We start from the raw sequence: 20,938 nt of genomic DNA on the forward strand, positions 1-20,938 counted from the left end.
CAGTTCTTTCCCAGAGCTATGAATACAGTACTTTAATCTCATGTGCAAGCATGGGCTTGATGCTTTAGATGCTATACTTCCTTCAGGATTGCACTATGCAAACAATTTATCTGGTTCTGAGCTATGGCACCCAGGTCAGTATCTGAGGAAAATGTAGCTCACAGTTCAAGCCAGTAAGGGAAACCCAAGCCTAGTAAGTGTGCACAATGATCCAGAAATTAATACTGCCTGAGCAATGGCTGCTGTCCACCCAAAGCAAGTGGCCTTCATACATCGTCATCCTGATGCACCAAGAACAGTGTTAAAATGCATCCTGAAGCCAGGACAGGAAACACAATGGATGTGCAGAAGTATTGGCTTGTTTTCTATGCTCTCTGAGCACTCTACCGTGACTTAAACAAGATTGAAGTGTGATGTGAAGGAGAGAAGCTCTCTGAGCAGCTCTGTTATGGTTCCCAAACAGGAAATCATCACCTGAGGCAAGTCAGTGTGACACAGCCCTCATGCAGTCTTAGAGCTGATAAACTAATGGGGAAAAGGAGGCAGAAGTGTGAACATCTGAGATGCTGAAGGCTGGGAAATCCTCAGGCGAAACAAGACACTTGGCTGTTCAGCAGTGAGCATGTTTCTGTATAATCTACTAGGGTGACTTGTATGATGGATCAATCTGGCAGTCAGGAAATCAGCAATATGTCAAGTCATGCCAACACAGAATGACTGCTTGACTTTGTAAAGAACTGCAGACTGTGGTCTGCGGTGGATGTCAGCCTCACAATAAGAAGTGTCCTGACAAAACTGTGTCATGGAGCCTGGATTAAGTTTGGGATAGGTAGCTGACCCTCTGCTAGCCCTCCTACTCTTAACATCAGTCCATAAAATCAATCCATAAGAGGAAAGGAAAGAGAAATTCAGGGCTGCAGAGGTAATTATAAGTGATCATCATGCCAACCCTGGCATTACCTGGGTTGCTGCACAGAACACCACTCAAACCTTATAAGGACATTTACTTGAACTTGGCTGTGTATCAATCTTTTCCCTCTGCAGGACTCCAGATAAATTATTTAGCAGATACCATCATGGATGTGGGATTATTAAATGCTGGAACTTCCTGCCCCAAAACCATACTATTTCTCAGGTGATTTCTTCCAGATTTTTAACAAGCAAAATAAGTAGCTGTACGATACATCACGATGCAGAGGACAGCAGTGTTCCTGAGGATACACCAACTAAGCAAACAGTCTAAAAGACTTGTGCTAAGGCAGATTATAACAGTTTCTTTTTGCCACTGTACAACACCTCCACTGCCTGTACATACACAGTGACAAGTACCAGCATACAGAAAGGCAGCTGTTTGTCAATGTGATGGTACCCGTGAGACCTCTGCAAGAATCAGAACCATACTTCCATGTGCTTATGACCAGGTTAGTAGAAAAGTCACCTTGATTTAACGTAGCAGGTAACTTACTTGCCTTGTATTGGAATGGAATGAGATGCAGTCTCATAGCATGGCCCTTGATAAAGAGGTTTCTAATTAAGGCTGAAGGGAAAAGAGGATTTCCTAATTCATGGGAATTTTTGAGATGGAAAGCCTTTGGACTGTGAAAGGGCATTTTATTTAAGTTGCATCAAAACTTGTTATAGAATCATACACTAATAGAATGGTTAGGGTTGAAAAGGAACTTAAGATCATATTGTTCTATTCTGGCCTTCACATTTTTGTTAAACCCCTTTTACTCTACATGAACTTCCATTTTTTTCAAATAAAAAGCGGCTTTGAAACCAAGGTTTTGATTCATTTTGCAAATGCTGACTATGGAATGCCTGAATTCTGAAAATCAGTGATCCTTTCTTCTAGATTGTTCAATCATAGAATTATAGAATCACAGAATGGCTTGGGTTGGAAAGGACCTTAACATCATCCAATTCCAACCCCCTGCCATGGGCAGGGACACCTCACACTAAACCATGCCACCCAGTACTCTGTCCACCCTGGCCTTGAACACTGCCAGGGATGGGGCAGCCACAGCTTCTCTGGGCACCCTGTGCCAGCGCTTCAGCATCCTCACAGGGAAGAGCTTCTGCCTTAGATCTAACCTGAACTTCCCCTGTTTCAGTTTGAACCCATCACCCCTTGTCCTATCGCTACAGTCCCTAATGAAGAGTCCCTCTCCAGCATCCTTGTAGCCCCCTTAAACTAACCACCCTGTCCCAAATAGCTCCAGCTTTCCAGAAACCCCGATGGTGATGGTCCTGAGACGACTTGACAAAATCTGACAAACTCAGGCATGTTTAGGAATGCTTTCTTACTAATTTAAGTCAAGGTTGTCAAAACTCCATGAACAACAGATGCATACAAGTGTAAATGCTGAGATGCGCAATATTGAGCACTTACCTAGGAATGAAATGAACACTATTAAAGCCACTGCCAGTCTGAAAATGAAATATGGAATGCCTGCATATTTTGCAAGAGCTTAGACACTAACATTTAAAGAACCATTGCTCAAATCTATTATTTTCAGAATGCTCATTAATCAAACAGTTTGGAAGCGGACAGCTTGCATCTTTGGCTAAGACCACGTTGTAGACATTTTTCCTTGGCAAAGCTTGGCCATTTATTTTCCTTTCTACTTGATTTCTGAGCACGCTGTCCAGTTCTTATGTCTAAATTCAAATTGATTGGATAAGGTGACAAATTCTGTTTTTCCCCTTGGTCTGTTACACATCCTTCTGGTTTGCATATACTTTTTGCCCTCAAGCTCCTGGAAAGTGCAGGAAAAGTGCAGGAAAGACCACAGCATTTTTCAAGTCCCTTACCTGTCCAGCAAACCAGACAGTGCAGCATCATAAAGATGCTGTCCTGCTTGTGTAACCATAGTGAGGTTCAACCCAGCAACTCTTCCCAGCATAAGCACTGAAGGAAGCTTTCATTAAAGATGCAGAAATAACCAGGACTGTCTTAAAACAAACTGCAAGTTGTTTTGTACCTCCTCAGGTGTCAACCTACAGTTCTCCTTTAGAAGACTGTGTTACTGGCAATACACCTGCCAAGGGGCTGTCACAACTCAAGCTTTCTTTTCATTTTAGCAGGAAGTTTTGTGCTGCTGTGTGGTTTTTCAGTTCCCCCGAGTTCTGCCCGCTAAGAAATAAGTGTTTGGTTCAGCTTTCTTTCCTCCTCTTCACTGTGAACTTCTGCAGCAGTGTCTGAGTCCGTATTATCTGCCACCTCTTCACTTTACATCAGACTTCTCAGATACTTCTCGATGCAGAAAAGAAGTGATGGGTTGGAGACACTCCTGTGGAATAACCCGCATGGTCTGCAAGTTTCACGTCATAGAAGCTCAAGAGGGGAATATTGCTCTCAGAGGTTTAGTTAGATCAAGGAGCAGGGTGATGTATTTGTCAGGGCTTGGGGAAAGAAGATTGTATTGCTGAGCATTAGATGAAAGATCTCTAGACTGACGATGAGCATTATATATGGCATTTCTTGCTTCCTTCACTCCCACAGGTTCCTTATGCCACTAAGAAATTGCTGGTTTTCTGCTAACAGATGAAGTGTTTCATTTGGAGCTGAGCTGAAGGAAAATAAAGTCAGCGTAACATAGTGGTGTGCTCTTGAAACGGGAATTCTGTAGCAAGCGTGTACAAAAGCATGATTTACAGGGGGATCGACCTCAAGAGATTCATAAAGAGCCTGCAGAGGTAGATACTGATACTGTGCTGAAATGCTAATGTATAATGGTGTGTATTTTTCCATGGGGAATAATAGCTGGCATAGCAAACGCTGCTTTTCTTGTAGCATGTAAAGAGATGTGATGAGACTAGAATCTCATTAGCCAGGTAGATACTATCCTTCAGCATCTATCCCAGCCTATTAGTAGGAGCTCAAGACAGTATAAACCCAAGGTATTGGTTTGACAACACTGCAGATGGAGACCTTTCTCCTGTGTGGTGCAGTATGCCAAGGAAACCTTGGCAAGAAAATGCAGAGCTTATGGCCAGCCTGAAAGCAGTGACTTTCAGCTGATCCTGAACAGCAATGGTAGCATTGATTCCTGATGGATAGTGAGTTACAGGCCTCATTTTTCTAAAGCTCGTGACCAAACATGACATAAATTAGACCTGAATCCACTCTGCCTACTGCTTTTATCAGGCTGCTTTCCTCTGGCCTTCCCTCGCTGTGTTACTGCTATGTATACACTGGCCAGCTTTCATTTAGACCTGTAAGGGAGCTATGTTGCTTAAGTTGTGTGGAGGCTTTCATGGTTACTTAGAAACCCTTGGCAGTGGGAGTCAGTTCTACAACCCCTGCAGTTTGTTGTTACTGGAAGAAATGGAAGAGCAGCGGCTGGTGTGCAAAGGCCAACGTGCTATGGGCAGGTTAGGTCACCTCATGAGGACTGGAAGCTCAAAAGCAGACACCGAATTAAAATGCAAACCTGATGAATCCACATGATGGGTGCAGAATTTAGAGTTCTTATAATGAGGATGTGAATTATTAGTTGTGACACTGCTGCCATTTAATAAAACAAAAGATGTTTATGACCTGTAATACCTTTGACTGAAAACATCAGAAGAACATTTGAATAGCATGAGATCTGCAGTGCTGCTTTGGTGTTTATATAGTTACCATGTTTTTGCAGCAGAAGGTAAGAAGGGGAGACAAGTTCAGAGCAGTCTTTGTTGCTTTTAATTGTACCAGTTTCTTCCATGTTTCCTATTCATCTCGTCTGTGTTCCACATGAAACACCATCCACCACTGGCTTTAAATTAACTTTATGATACCTGCGTAGACTGAATTACTAAAGGATTTGCAGGTTTACTGGTTTTGATGCATTAAAGCATCATGATGGAGGCTTCAGTCTCTTAGAGGGTGTGTATCTTTCAATTCAGAAGTGCAGTCAAGCCAAGCAGGAACATGCAAATGTTGATACAGTTTAGGAAGACAGATACTTCTATGGACTGTGCAGAGTATCACAGGGAGGGACTAAACAATAGCACAGACGACTTAATTCCTAATGCAGTTCCATCTGGATGCACCCATGATAGACACCAAGCTAGTTACTTGTCCCTGTCTCAGCACAAAGCATGGACTCTAGACCACTCACTGAACCACATCTTCCAAAACTGGGTTCTGCCAAAGCAAGGCTCATGAGTCTTCACAATATGCTTGGCAAGTTCTCTTACCAGACCAGCATCCATTACCAAAGCTCTGCCAAGCCCATGACGTATTCTGGATGTAACGCAAGTCTAGCCTTGATGTCTGGTTTCAGTGAGGTTATCACTGGGTGAGAAAGCCAGACGAATGGAAACAAGCAGTAGGAGCTGTTCCCCATAACCCCTGTCCTGCACTGAACCATTTCTCGCTTATTTGGTGTCTCATAAACCAAGGAAATAAGGAAATGTCACAAATGCACCTACTTTGTATTCCGGGGGTATCCTTGCTCCAAATCCAAAGGCTGGGAACATTTTGTCACTGGAAAAGAAAAAACCAAAAGCCAAGAGTTCCCACAGAGAAATGCATTGTTACAAGCAACACTTTTTCTTCTGTTAAGTATTCATCCAAAATGCAAAGCAGCACAACAGTACAGCAACGGCTTTTAAGTCCAGAGTGTTACATGGCAGACTGAAAAGGCATCAGAGGAGGAGGAGTGTGTGCTGACCAGATGGGGGAGTGAAACGGGAGATTTTTCAGGTGAACTCTTATTTTGGGGAAGTTACAATCATTTGGAGAATCCCAAGGGATCAAGATTTCTTGCACTTCACCCACAAATGCAACAACAGGTCTGTGTTATGCACTCTTCTGGCTGCAGCATAAGAATGAGTTGTCTTAACAGCCTGTAACCACATTTATTTCCTATAAATATGGATGTGCTCCCCAGCTCAGAAAATGGGTGTAGAGGAGACATGACTCTGTAATTACAAGTGTTGGCAAACTTGGGCTCTTACAGTTGTCCAAGTGTGAAAGAGACTTCCGAAAGTAGCTGAAAGAGACAATTCACACCCCAAACCTGCATGTTCTGTAAATCTTACCACCTGCATATGTAGTACCTCCACTAAAACACGAGATTGGTTTCATTAGGCACAGGTTGGCTGGTAACCTAACCAATGCTGTGGCAGGCTCAGCTGGCTTTCAAACACTACAGTGAAGTTGTTCAACCCACGTTAGGTCAGCAGAGACAAAGATTCCCTGATTCAGAGAACCTGACAACGTCGAGACTGTTAAAACCCCTTCAGAACCTCACTAATGTCTCACACAGCCCACGTGCTGTCAAGCTGCCTCTTCCCAGATGGCAAAGTGGAAAACAACAAGCTGTAAGGAATGTCTCGTCCCTGAGTCAGCAAAGCACTCGATCACACACTTGAGGTTAACAATTCCCCCAAACATATGCTTAACGCTAAACACATCCTGAAGTCCCTGAACTGTACTCCAGTGTTCCCATGAATCAAACCCCTCAAAGGTTTATCCTGTTCTGCTTACAAAGGTTTCAGGGCCCTTGGAAAAGTTGAGTTCCTATTACCATTACTGGCACTTTCCAAAATTCCAAGAGAGGACAGCAGCTTCAGTGTTCTCTGGGTAGTTCAAGACATTGCCACTCCAAGTATCAACTGAGTAATTCGCTTCCCAGACATACTCAACAAAGATAACAGCACCCACTACAGCTGCTGGGTTATTCTATCTAGTGTGTAGGGCACCATGGTATTTCTGACAGAAGGTAAAGAAAAATGGAAGGGTTTAAAAGACAGCAGAAATAAGCAGCCCCCCCCCCCGCATTAGAGTGACTATGAGATACAGAGATATTCACCAGCGCCTTGGGAAACAGTGATGACTGACATCTGATGCTTTAGCTCTCACAGCTACAAAATGAGCTGCTGCATAGATCCTGGGAGCACAGTTCTGTGTCCTGCATGTTGCACTGTGTGACAGTGAGCTTCTTCCTTTCCAAAAGGCAGACTAACATCATTTGCATGGTAATTTGCATGTCAGAAATCAAGTAATTGCTGACATTTGATGCTAATGACCTGCTGATAAGACTTTTCTTGGATTCAAGGTTCCTGGAAGCAGGGAAGCCCTTATAAATAGATGCAGAGAATTCAGGAGCACCATTAAAGGGCAAGAAAGAAGCCATTAGGAAAGAATCTGAGGGGAGAAACAAATCTTGTTTTACATCAATAATTAAGCATGGTTGAATTAGAAAATCAAACCCTGTGGTTCTGCAAGCTAACCGATTTTGGTCAAGAGCAAACAAAGACTAAAGAAGAAATTTACTTAGGTAGAATGTAAGTGTCTAAATTCAATAAAACAACCCAAAACCCTGATGCTGGCAGCAACTCTCCAACCTGGGAGATGCCTAAACCCATCCAGTGCCTGCATTTGTACTGCAATGTTTCTTGAGTGTAAACAAGTGTAGCACTCTCCTATCTGCAGCTCCATCCTGTGCTCTGCAGCAACTGAGAGGCAGCACCCAGAGTACCTTACCATCACAGTCAGGATACCTGCCTTTATATCTGAATCCCCTGTATGTCCTTGAGCAAGTGCTAGTTACTGCTGCTATTGCCATGTGAAAGGGTGAGCACTGATCATGTATACCCTCAAGATGGGATTCCATGTGGCTTCTTTTTAAAGGGAGAGCAGGGGTATCCTGGAGTCTGCTCCTCTGCTTAGTACTTTCTCTTGCCTCACTCAGAGGAGCTCCACACTCTCCTTAGGAAGCTCCTACATTTTCCAGAATTTGGGTACTCTGGTATTCTATTCAAGCTGCTGGGATCAAGAATTTAACTTTCATGTACTCCCATGAAACCTTTAAGGTAAGAAGGGAACCTTTTGATTATCACAGAATTATAGAATGGTTTGGGTTGGAAAGGACCTTAAAATTGTCCAGTTCCAACCCCCTGTCACAGGCAGGGACACCTTCCACTAGAGCAGGTTGCTCCAAGCCCCTGTGTCCAACCTGGCCTTGCACACTGCCAGGGATGGAGCATTCACCACTTCTCTGGGCACCCTGTGCCAGCACCTCAGCGCCCTCACAGGGAAGAGCTTCTGCCTTAGATCTAACCTGAACTTCCCCTGTTTCAGTTTGAACCCATCACCCCTTGTCCTATCACTGCAGTCCCTGAAGTCCCTCTCTGGCATCCTTGTAACCCCCTTCAGACACTGGAAGATGCTCTGAGGTATCACTCATGACATCCCATGCATAAAAAAGGTAGGTATGTTATTCCCTCACCGCACCTTGAAACTTGTGTCTGACAGCTTTCAGAATAAAGCAGGATTTTAATGCAAGCAATGCTTTGCTCATCACACAGAGCATGGGTTTTAGCTGATACAAAGGTCTCACTCTTCAGGAAGTATGCAGTTTGTTTTACAGAGTAACCCTCTCGAGTCTTCCCATTCCTCCCTCACTTTGTCATATGAGAAAAATCCCAGTAGCTGAGCCCACTGCCCTCATTCTGCTTATCCTGTACCACTGAGGCACAGCAGGGAAAAAGCTGTGACCCAGAAGGGCAGCTAAGAACTCTCTGGCTTCCAGGACAATCCCTGATGGTACAGAGGCATCATAGAGCTGATCTACCAGACCCAGGGCTATCACAGCAGCTTGCAGCAGAGCAGCTTCCCAGCTTCTGGAAGCTATGTCAAGGGTTAGGCTATCCAGGGACTGAAACTACAGTCAGAAAATGAAAAGGTTTCCTCCTGCCTCAAGGATAAATTGCATGCACCAGAGCTTCCAGCCCTGTTTCCTAACCAGACATTTTAGTAGGAAAGGCATCTGCTGTAATGACTTTTCCTCCTTTGTAATTGAACCTCGCTCAAAAGAAGAAAAGTGAGAACCAGTTTTCCTTTGTGTGGTTTGCTCAAGGCACTTGGGCTTCATTTATACCAGGAAATAGGCCTGGGACCCTGGGTGCAGCCCTGGGACATGACTATAGGCATGGTCTGTTAGCACTCTCCCAACTATACCTGCTAGCAGTGCTTGGTCCTGCCAACCAGCAGTATCCAGAGACTTCTCAGGGACAGTGCTGGGGACAGCCGTGCTTGAGACTGCTCCCAAATGGCACTTTGGGCACCACCAGTTTGTGCTGGGAGGAAGAAAGCTGAGATACAAGGACATGGGCAGTGTCACGTCCTTGGCCTCAGGCCACATCATGATCTTTGACTTGTGTTGTTTAAACCTAGACAGTCCTTGGCACATGCACTGTCCTGCTGGAGACAGATTGCTAAAGAGACAGGAGAGAGACAGAAGTGGAAAACCAAGCTGGTTCTGTAAAACCTGGGATTTACAGTGTCAAGTGAGAAAAAGAGGACTGTGACTTGGCAGCATCTTCACTCACGTTTTATATTCCTTGTTTTACACAGTTTCCCTTGAAAATGAAAACTTGGCCTAATCTTCACAAAGGTGAAGAACCTGATGTGAAGATCAAGAAAGCAAACCCATCAGACTTTGACTTTCATACCTGGTTGTGTAAGGGCCATGAGAACTCATGCAAGTGTGGATGCATATGGCTTCTGGTGCTTCTTCCACTCAAACAGGCATGTATTACTGAAAGATACCAAAGACTGAGCAGACAGATCTAGGTTATACCCTAAAGATAAAACCAGGGAGGGGTTCAGGTTCAATGTTCATATTGGTAAATGTAAATTAACACGCACAGAAAGGAAGTGTCAGGACTTCTGCATAGAAATGCAAGCAGCTAAAGACCCTCAATAACCTCAACTATAATGTAATGTATAGGAGAACATAAATTCTGAAAGTATCTCACATTATCCGTCTAGAACACTGCTCAGTTTTGGTCACCCATCCTTCAAGCTAACTAGTGGGAACAGAGGAAGTGCAATGACAAATCAGTACATTAATAGGAGTGGAAAGGAGAGCTGTACTGCACAGACAGGAAAAGAGGTGGATAGAGGTAATAGTAAGGCTTTGTACATTAGTACATTCATACCTTTTTCTGTTTCACTAGGAAGCCTGATGTAAGTGGAAGGCAAGAAATATGCTTCTAATAAAGGCACTGGTGCCCTCTGACATGTAGTATCACTGAAAGCTGGAGTTCATCTTTACACTGAGAAGGATTTGCTATTCCTAACAAGAAGGAGGCGAATTCAGATAATACTGTCACTGACTGAATTTAATTAGTCGAGACATTAGAGAGTCTCTTGGAGCTGTTGGCATAGAAGATGTTGGAGATAAAGAGCCATGTATTCACCAGTGTGGCAATACCTGTACTCAGAAAGGGAAACACGAACTGCCAGGACTGTGTTCTCTGAAAATGGGTTTCTTTTTTTAAATCTAAATTGGGAATCTAAATTCTTAATTGTACAGAGTAAATGTAGGGGGGAAATGAAGGCCTAAGTTATTCGATGCCATTTACTCATTCTGAAAGGTGAAGTGCTAGCTAGCCACTTACAACAGGTTGTTTGGGACTCATTTTACTGATGCTCATGAAAGTCCTTTGGTATGTAACTACAGAGATACTTACCTTTAAGCTCCTGACGTCAGTCATCTATCCAAATGCAGCAATTGGTATAGGTGCTACTGAGCTGACCTGGGAGAACCGCAGCACGAAAACCTGCTCAATTAATGCTAGAGCAACATAGTACCTTTAGCAGTACTACTGATGCAGTGAATGGGGAAAAGAAACATGGTGCGGGGAGAAAGAACCCATTTTTAGTTTCACATGATCAAGAGTCTGAAGTTTACAGCTCTCTGAAATTCTTTCAAGGAATATACCTGACTAGAATCCCTGCATATTGAGCTGTCACTTGTAATTCTGATTTTGGGTCAGAACTACCAGGGGGATGTTTCTAAAGTCCTATGCTGGATGCAGCAAAATCAGTTCCTATGCCTTTCACTTTGAATTCCAATCTTAAAAGAATAAACTGTGGATCTGCTCTGCTCCACGTGCTTTTCCCAGGATGAAATCTGATGAAATTTCAAATTGCCAAAATAAAAGGGATTTTTGTGTCTGTTACAAGTATAATTGAATAATGTGTGAATGAGAGGAGGGGGAGAAGAGAGGGGAGGGAGCAAAGAAGGAGGAGGAAGGAAAGCAGAGAGAGGATGCGGAAAGGAAAAGAAGTAAACAGCAAATGCCACAGCCAAAATAGAGTCATCTCTAAACTCAATTAAAATTGTAATCCTTCATGTTCAGGGAGCAAAGTGGAAGAATATGAGCTGAATTAAGTGTTTCTTTTCTAAAGCAGATGAATGAATCATGTTCCTGAGTGTATTATTTAGTACTTATCTGAGAAGGGCTTGATGCCACCAAATTCTGAATCATAACAGCTTACAGGGCTTAGCAGCACTTCCAAAGAAAACACAGAAATCACTTGAAATATTTAAACATTTTCAGTTCCTGCTTTGCAAGCAGAGCTGGGTAAATAAAGGATATGATCTATATGATGATATAAAACTAAGTGGAAGGTACCAGAGCCCATCCGCTTCATCCCCTGCACTCCTGCAACCTGTGCTCCTCCAGGACAGGATGGGGTAGAGCCAGGCTGTGGTCCAGTTCTCAGCCTGCCCCAGTCAGAGTCAGAAAGGCTGCAAGAGTTCATCATCAGCAGTGTTTTCTCCCCCCCACCCCAATCTGTATTCTTGACTGGGGTACCATTATGCCGTTCCCATGTTTTCACTGTGTGGTTGTGCCTGGTTTGATACAACCACATCTCTGGTTTTGGCCAGGGTACTGTGTGTTTAATCAAACTTGCACTGTACCTAACAAGGTTTGGCATCCAGTCCATAATGCACAGTGATTTTTAATGGAGCAGCAAGAATGAACTGATTATTGTACATCTTGTTCACAAGAGAGAGCTGGGAGCATGCAAATCAATGGTAGATCACTGCAACAGCTACAGTGTTTGGTATGTCACAATCACAGACACTACACAATCATGTGCAAAATCCTGACAGCAAAATTAATTTGCTATCTTTAATTACAGCTCTTAATCACCTATGGAGAGCTGGCATCTGCTGAGTACTGAGAAACAAATACTGTCATGTAATTGGGACTCAAGAATGAGAGGGAATACCTGTCTCACCTGCGAGGGAATAGGTAAGGAAGCAGGGGATGCAAATTCCCTGAAGCTAACCACTGAAAGGCATCAACTCATGAAATAACTAACAAAGCCAAATCAAGGTACAATGGATTTAAACTTCCCCTTGCTAACACTGAAAAGAATGGCAGAAGCAGCTCTGCAGGGTAAAAACACCAAGTGAATTCAGAAATCCCTAGACTGGGGAAAAGTAAATACCCACAGAAAACAAAAAGGCATCAGAACCTGAGGGAAGAGTAGGTAAAGCAAAATGAAATGGCAGTGAGATACATCAGTGGCTAGCAGGCTAGCCTAATAAAATGGCACACTCAGAAAAGCCAGACAAAATGTCAAGCTTCCCTGCAAAATGACACATAAAATTGCAGTGACCTGATTTCTACCTACATGAATGACCCAATTCAGTAGAAAGTATCTTGAAAAAGAAATAGGACTTTGTTAGGTGAGAATAAACTAGGGAAGGGGATGCTGTGAGATGCTATAGAGATCTGTATTTAACTTCTAAAACCAGACAGTTTCCAGACAGTCCCATGTCTGTTAAGGGCTTGCACATCTGTCCCTCTACCTTCCAAAATCTTAACGCTGCAGTGAACTGGCATGTCTGTGGGATCATATATGGGAAATCATATATGATGATCCTGTGGGATCATCACAGGAAGGGTCATTCTCACACAGGCTGTAACCTCAGATGTCTAAAACTTGACATGACTTGAAGATGACACTGCAGGCAGCGGGCTGAAGGACTCCATCACATAAGGTGCAGATTGTGAAGAACAAGCCTAACAGTGGTGGAGCCCTGCCCTGCTGAAACACAAGTGTTTCAGGGTGTACTGCAGTAAGCAACCACAAGAACAAAAGCTGTGCTATGTCCGCACATAATTTTGTCCTTTTTTGTGACTTAGTGGGAAGAGTTGGTCAGAGACCTTCCTCTGCAACAATTTTCTATCAGAAAATACCTATAAGGTGTGTGCTGGGAAGAGGGGAATACAGGACTGTGTTGGCATATGTATGCAGGGAGGTGCCGGGGGAGGAACTTCTCATCAAATACTCTCAAGACACAAATGAGCTTTCTAGGACGAGCAGGATAAAACTGTTATAGAGATTATGTTGTGATTTAATGTGACCAAATGAGCTGTTGAGGTAATTTTACCAGAATCAAAATGACATTAAGTCAAAATGCAGAACACTATCAAAACAAGTTAGAGCAAAATTGTAAGTGAAATATACTGATGATTAAACATACAGACAGGCATTACTGAATACGCAGGAGGAGATGGGTGACTGCCCTCCTGTGTTCATCTGATGATTTGGAATGTCAGATCAAGGTTAATTTCACCAGAATTTGGAGGGGACAGTAAGACAGTAAATGGAACTTAACTTACAAGAGCTGCCTACTCTTAACTGAGAGCAATGTGACTGTTAAGGTCAACTCAGGCAAAAGGTGCTTTCTGTCTGTAAAGGAGGAAATGTGCATGAGAAGATTCAGAACATGGCGTTCATTTACCCAACAGATGGGTTTCCAAATGGAAATAAGTTGCTTCTCAGCTATATGTTAACATAATGATGTGGATGACTAGAACAGTTATATCCTTAACAGTGCACGGAGGAAATCCATGCTTCTGCAATTGCGCCAATGGTTGTGTTGACTAAAGATGTACCTGATCAGTATCAGATGGCACCAGTGAAAATGGCAAAATAAACTGCTATCTCCTTACTGATTAATACTTATTTACACAGATGTCTAGTCTCTACAGCAGTTGGTGGTATGCAGTTTCACATAAAGCTTGTAGGGTTTTATGCTTCAAATACTTCTCTTCAGAAAGAAACACTGACAGAGAAATCTCAATGGTACCAGTCTGCACAGTCCCAGAGAAGTGTCAACTCCTGCACAGAACAAAGCTTTTCCCCAGAGGAGATTTCAGGCTGAACTGAGAAACAGTAAAGACCGCACAGAAAAGCTGCACAGAAGGTTCAGATTCTGATGGATGTACCAGCTGACAAAATAAAGCAGGTCTCTGAAAAGCATGTGGAGGAAGCAGTGGTTTTGCTATGAAACTTCAAATAGATTGCTTGTGACTGACACACTGACACAGGAACTGAGTTCCTGGAACAAGAGGCAGCACAAACAGCAAACAAAGATGTGCAGTCCTCAACATAAGGACATGGAGCTGTTGGAGCAAGTCCAGGGGAGGCCATGAGGATGCTCAGGGGCTGGAGCACCTCCTGTACAGAGACAGGCTGAGAACATTGGGGCTGTTCAGCCTGGAGAAGAGAAGCTGCGTGGAGACCTCAGAGCAGCCTCCAGTGTCTGAAGGGGGCTACAAGGATGCTGGAGAGGGACTCTTCATCAGGGACTGTAGCGATAGGACAAGGGGTGATGGGTTCAAACTGAAACAGGGGAAGTTCAGGTTGGATCTAAGGCAGAAGCTCTTCCCTGTGAGGGTGCTGAGGTGCTGGCACAGGGTGCCCAGAGAAGTGGTGAATGCCCCATCTCTGGCAGTGTTCAAGGCCAGGTTGGATGGGGCTTGGATGACATGGTCTAGTTTGAGGTGTTCCTGCCCAAGGCAGGGTTTGGAACTGGATGATGTTAAGGTCCTTTCCAACCCAAACCAGTCTGGGATTCTATGATTCTATTAAAACTCGGTAAGGGAAAAGGCAGAGCTGTAAGAATTGACAGTATCTGCACAGATAAAGGGCCTGCAGATATATAGAAAAGCAACTGTTATGAAGTCACCTTTCCAACACAGTTGTTGTACTAGACTAATTCTCCTGTACTGCCTCTTGGACTAAAAAGTGGTGATTGTAGAGACTCCTGTGTGGCAGCAGTCTGCAAATACAGGTTCTACAAAAGTAAATACTAACTATGTGTATGCACATACGATGTAATTGTGCCAGCCCGGGTCCTCAGCAGTTCAATCCAGTGACTTTCAATCCAGTTTGGTGACTGGAACTATTAGGAATTCCTTTCTACCAGTGCAGTTCTAGTCCTGGGTTTTCCAAACACTTCAGAGTAGCTTTACCCACACCTGACATTAACAAACATAAATGACAAATGTTTCTATATAGGTAATTATTTCTCTTCTGTTGTATGTCTATGCAAGTTTGGTCCTATTTAAGCACTAAATGAAAAGTGTCATGTCTTTTTCCCCATGGTTTTTTAAACTTATTTGGATATGCTGATCAGCTTTTTTGCTTGACAGCCTCCAGAAAGGTTGTTTCTGTAATTAAAGTGATAAAGAGAGATGCTTAATAATTAAGCCTACTTTTATTTACTGATCTGCACAGGTAGACTAAATTTCAACATCTATAGCTCTACATTGGGATTTGATGAAATATTTAATATCACATATATTCTGGGCATCATTCTTTCACCCCAGTCTTAGTGAACTATTTGTTATGATTATACTACTACCTCAACATAAGCAAGTTTCTGCTTTTCCCCTTGTACCTGGCAAAATTACCTCCAGGTATTTAATTCAGATCCTTCCAGCCAAGGTAACTGTGAGTCTTCATCTACAAACCCAGACACAGCTTCAGGATGAATAACCTGTTAAGTAATTCTTGGGGATGAGGCTCTGATTAATACAGCAGACTGCAAGACGTAAACTTTGGGATCTCTTTTCCACCTAAAGCCTTAATCCAAAAATCAGCAGGTAAGTACATACTGATCTTTGTATCTGGGACCAACTGCACTGATCTATGTATGACTTCCGTAACATATACCACACTGTGCATAGCTTGCCTTCTTTCTCCTGCCCAACTGCCCTCTGCTGGGTACGTCAGGACACGCGTTTCTGGGACATGGGTCTTTCAACGACTTAGTTTTTCTCCCTTAGATCTACACTGAAAGGGATGTGCTGGACTGGGAACCCTGGCCTTTTATTTTCTCCCTTCATTTTTAGCCTTGTTAATTTTCAAGTGCTCTTTACTGAATGAGGAAAGGAAGGTTTTAGATATGGTTTCAATCAAGTGAACGTACTTGCTCAGGCTGAAACAGTGAAGAAGAAATCATAATGAGGAATTTCTGCATCTAGTCACTTACTGAATCAATTCATTGACTGCAGAAGCTAATGCTGGAACTCAGAATGACTTCAGGACTTTGGTGAAATGTGGCCCAGATTTTAAACATTCACTCCTAAGTATTTTACAGAGCTCAATGCAGAAATGCTTTCTGCACTTTGCAGCAATAATGTACTCTTTGCTTATTAGGAGCCTTTGGGGATGTTGCTAGGGAAGTGTGTTTTACACAAGCAGTTTACTTAACAGATGCTCTCAGTGTGAGTATCAGCTCCTTCCGTATTTAGAGTTAAGGAAGCTATTGCCTAAATGAAAAAGGACGTTAGTGTCAGGAAACAAGAGTTTCTCTTCCATGTGTTTCAAGGGCTCTTGGAAATAAAACAAAAATACACAATCACTTGAAGAGTGAATGGACACAGAGATTTCAAATCATTAGGAAATAATTTCTGAATACAAACATAATGAAGCCCAATTTTAGGACATAAGTTTACAGAGCTGTCTAGAATCATGAGTTGAGTGATTCTGATCTACATAGACCAGAACAGGGATGACCCATCAAGAGGGGGAAGTTCCACAAATAATAATGCAACAAAAGCTTAGAAGTATTTGATAAATGATACATCTAACCTTTGTCTTTTCAAGGAATGAGTAATGATTTGACCACATAAAAGCTGATTCTCACGCATTTGTGAGCGCTTTTTATTAAGCCAGTGATGAACTCTGACTGTATGCAAGTATAAAACTGTGTAAAAATTAATCATAAAGATCATGCAGGAGGCACTGAACATTTGAGTGTGGGGCAGACACTCATTAATAAAGTTCAAATGCAGAAAAACTCTTAACTCCATCTTAGTACCATCTGTATTTTGTATAATACTTCAGCGTTTGCTTGAGTCAGGGTGAATTCAATGGGATTAGATAACAAACTTTAGTGTCCTGCTGAATCAGAACAGAGGTTTTAATGCAAAGATGAATATTTAATGTAATATAATGAGATCCTTAATAAGCAGAAGAGAAAGGAAAGCTACTAACTGCAGAAATCAGATTTCAAACTGAGGAGCAGATCAGCAAGTCTTGCCAGACTTACAATATCATCATTAAAACCTCTAATAAAGTAAGGTCAGCATGGAAGTATGCCTTTAGCATTGTGTGCATGTAACACCATTTATCCTTATAAACAAACCATGCGAGCCCTTTTTTCTTTGCCAGAGATAGCAATCATTGCAGAAGGAAAGATGAGCTACAGGAAAGAGTCTTGTCAATGTGCATGTATATATGCTGAGGGCACATCCCACTGCAGACGCAGTCTTCCCTCCCATGGAGCTTCCACATCCCTGCCCAAATGCCTGTGTTTCCTTTTGATGGAAGCCAGGATGTGTGAAGGGTAAAGGAGAAGAGGTAGGATGGTAATGTCCAGACCATGGTGAGAGGAAATGTTCCCTTATTCCCAAGTTTAGCCACAGGTTTCTCTGGCACAGAGAGCTAGGTGTAACACCATCCGCCTTAAGTATACTTGCTAACTCATTGTTCACAACAGGATGGTAGTGATTGGACTTGAGATTAAAGGTCTTTATAACCTAGTTGATTCTATGACTTGATTCTAACTGATTTTGCAGGATCCTTGCTAGGCTGATATTTGCTGGTCATCAGAAACACCTGATTTGACTTCTGATCCAAAGAACTCAATATTGAAATTACTGAGGGAAAGAATAAATAAGGAATGATACCCAGACAGGTCCTTTTAATATTAAACACTTCAGTACCCAATGATTTTTCACCATTTCCATCTGTTTCTTCATGATACAAAAAGGTGGAGTAGACTATTTCAAGGTAAAATTCTATCGAGTGATGTAATTCTTAATAAAAAAGAAAGCTTGTGAAAAGGTTTAAATGGAAATATATATGAATATGTATTTTATATATACACATATATATAATATGCTTCATGAGGCCATGTTTAAACATTCCTGAGTCATTTATCTTTTACCATTTTAGAGCCTAGTTCTGTAAAGTAATGAACATTTCTCCTTCCTTTATGATCCATTGCTGCTGTTTCTTAGCCACTGATTATATCCCATACAAACTTTATCTTCTCTCTTACGACAAATGTTATAGCCTGAAACAATTCCACCGTACAGGTAAAGCATTAAGAGTTTTGTGCAAGTGAACAGCTCTTCCATTTCCCATACCATGATCAGATTGGCCTATTCCTACAGGACTGCAGAACTTCTACAATGAGAATAATAACCACCCTCTATTTCTCATTCTCTGAATATTGCTGATGACAGAAAGAATTGTATTCTTTCACACTTCACTGTGCAGAACGGATCTATTCATTTAACTGTTTCAGGAATCTCTGAACCATACAGATAAATGGGGTTGTGGATGAGCAGGGATTGTTCCACTGTATCAGAGGATGTGAGCAGCACTTAATTTGGAGCACTGACTACTTACAGATACATAATGCTAGGCTGATACATAGAGAAACCTAGATTACAGGAAGATTTTGATTGACTGGCAGAGCTAACTAGACTCTATAAAATAAAATGTTGGATTTTGAGTGTAGTTGCTCTCTATATTACTTGCCAATCCAATTCCTCCCAAATTACAAATACATTTGAATGTATCTAATTACAGCAGTATTTTAAGTAATAGCCACAGGCTTCCTCTCCCCCTAAATATTCAGAGGAGTCCTTACTTTTGTAAGTGTAGCAAAAGTACTACTGGAATGCAAAACGCACTGCAAACAACAGATTTTACTTCATTTCAAGTATTCTTTCATTAGATGCAATACATTAATCCCGAGACCCAAAGAAAACCACTCCATTTTCCTTGATTTGGATTGAAATCAGCCAGTTTTGCATATTTGAGATAACTGATGCGCACAAACTATAAAACTTCAGTAAGAGCAATGCCATCTTTGTGGTCTCATATTTTTATCTTACTGAAGTCTTGCCCCTGTGCAAATGATGACACAGTGGCTCTAACCCTCTTAACAGCCCTTAGGTTCAGCAGGTCGCTCTCTTTTCTCTTCTGGCTGACCTTAACCTGGAAACAGCAATCCTACTCCAGTATCTGAAGCACAACTGGGCTCACTGGAGCAGTTACGGATGTGTGTCACATTTCACGTTCTTACTGAATTTGAAACTCTTTCTTTTAAACTGTATCTACAGAAGATTTGCTTTATATATAGGCTCTTTATGCTCATATGTCTCAAGGCTGTCACTAAACAGAACTATACAGGACCTGTAGATAATCTTCTGTCAAGGTTTGCTCTTCTTCATTTCTCCTTCAGAGAACTTACAGCTTTCGTTTCCAGCTTGTTGTATTCAAAATGTGCAAGCCCAGAGAAAAGGTCCTCACTTAACATTTTGCTCAGAAAGCACTGACCGTGTTGAATCCACTTGCCCATGGGAATATATTTATAGTGTCATAACTTGAGAGCACAAACAGGCAAAACACATGCCACAAAGATGACATTTCCCCATGGAAAAGGAATTCTGGCTTCTGTTCAGCCCTAGTCCATAGCTTGTACAACCTTATTTGCACTGATGAGCATCAACAGGCTTTTTCTCAGCACAATAGAACTGGATGATGCTGATGATTTCATTTGAAAAATGGCTGTTATTTTTTGTGATGATTGGAATATGCTGTATTGAGAGAAGAATCCTGATTTGGGCTTCCTATCCCATACAGTAGGGACTGCATCATTTTCTTACAAGATACACCTCATGATAAAAGAATCTATGAGCATAAACCAGCCCTTTTTATTCCTTTCCCTATTCTAAAGCGAATTAATCCTCTGAATTACTGCTAGTAATTATTACATTACTGGATAATCACCAAGGAGTTATCAACTCACAATAAAATATTCATTTTCTCAGACTCACTAAGTTTGACAATCAAATTCTTACAGAAATTAGATCAGGGCCATATTTTCCTCATTCTCCTTTAAGAAGACATTTCATCACCATGCAAATGGAAGTGCCGATGAGCAGGCTAAAAAGTATATGTGACATGTAACATGCAAACCATGGTATTAAGTCACTCCACAACGTATACAGAAAGTATAATTCAGATCCAACTGGAAGTACCATTGGTTTCGTGAGCTCTGCTATTTACACAGGGCAAAGTGGTGGGTGGATGACTACTGCATGTGCAGAGGTTAGAAAGAGTAATTGCATGAGATGCTTTGCCTCATCCACAAAGATCAAACATTGAAAGGAAATGCACTTGGTAATTAGATTAATAATGGGCGATTAATTTGACAGAAGCAAGCAGCCTCTCTGGAAGCAACAGAAGTACATAATGTAATCAAAGCATATGTGGCCCAATTACTTGCATTTGTTTTCTTATTTAAAGGCATGCTGTGTGCATACACTATCACTAACTTCTAATACTTATTCTAGAAGAGACTGTAATATTCAACAGGCCAGGAGAACGCTGAAAAAGACCACGCATTTACTACTAAGAACAGACATGGACACTGAGCAGTTTAGGCAACTACAGATTCACCTTCAAACATAACACCTCAGGAACACGTTTGTGTGGGGATGGCACAGAACCAGACTCCCAGTTGTATCGGAAAGGATGCTATCAGAGCTGCAAAGCAGGCTTCAAGTTTCATACACTTGAAAAATCAACTCAAACATGCGATTTTGGCATGTGAATACAAACCTGAAACTTAACAAACATCAGCCAAACAGCCAAGAACTGGGATTTTCATTACCATGAAGCGAATCTAAACCCATTGTCACTCTCAAAAGTACGTTAAGGTAGACTGATCTTTCTGACATGCAGTCATTTCTCTTAAGTGACTAAACATGGAGCTACTGGCAGCAGGCAGTCACTCGTTTCACACCATGAAAACACTTTCTA

General features: G+C 42.0%; 1 protein-coding gene across 1 annotated transcript in view; it reads right to left on the bottom strand.

The window, feature by feature from the left end:
- The window catches only part of CPNE4 (copine 4), a 172,476-nt gene that overhangs the window by 14,473 nt on the left and 137,065 nt on the right, over nt 1-20,938 (bottom strand). The window contains exon 11 of the mRNA XM_061374972.1: nt 5,419-5,473. Within this exon, the coding sequence (XP_061230956.1) occupies nt 5,419-5,473 (55 nt within the window). The remainder of the gene's footprint in view (nt 1-5,418; nt 5,474-20,938) is intronic.

The sequence above is a fragment of the Neopsephotus bourkii genome, unplaced genomic scaffold (assembly GCF_033783945.1).
Source record: "Neopsephotus bourkii isolate Nb327-2 ecotype Australia unplaced genomic scaffold, CSIRO-AGI_Nbou_v1 NB_1655, whole genome shotgun sequence".
Lineage (NCBI taxonomy): Eukaryota > Metazoa > Chordata > Aves > Psittaciformes > Psittacidae > Neopsephotus > Neopsephotus bourkii.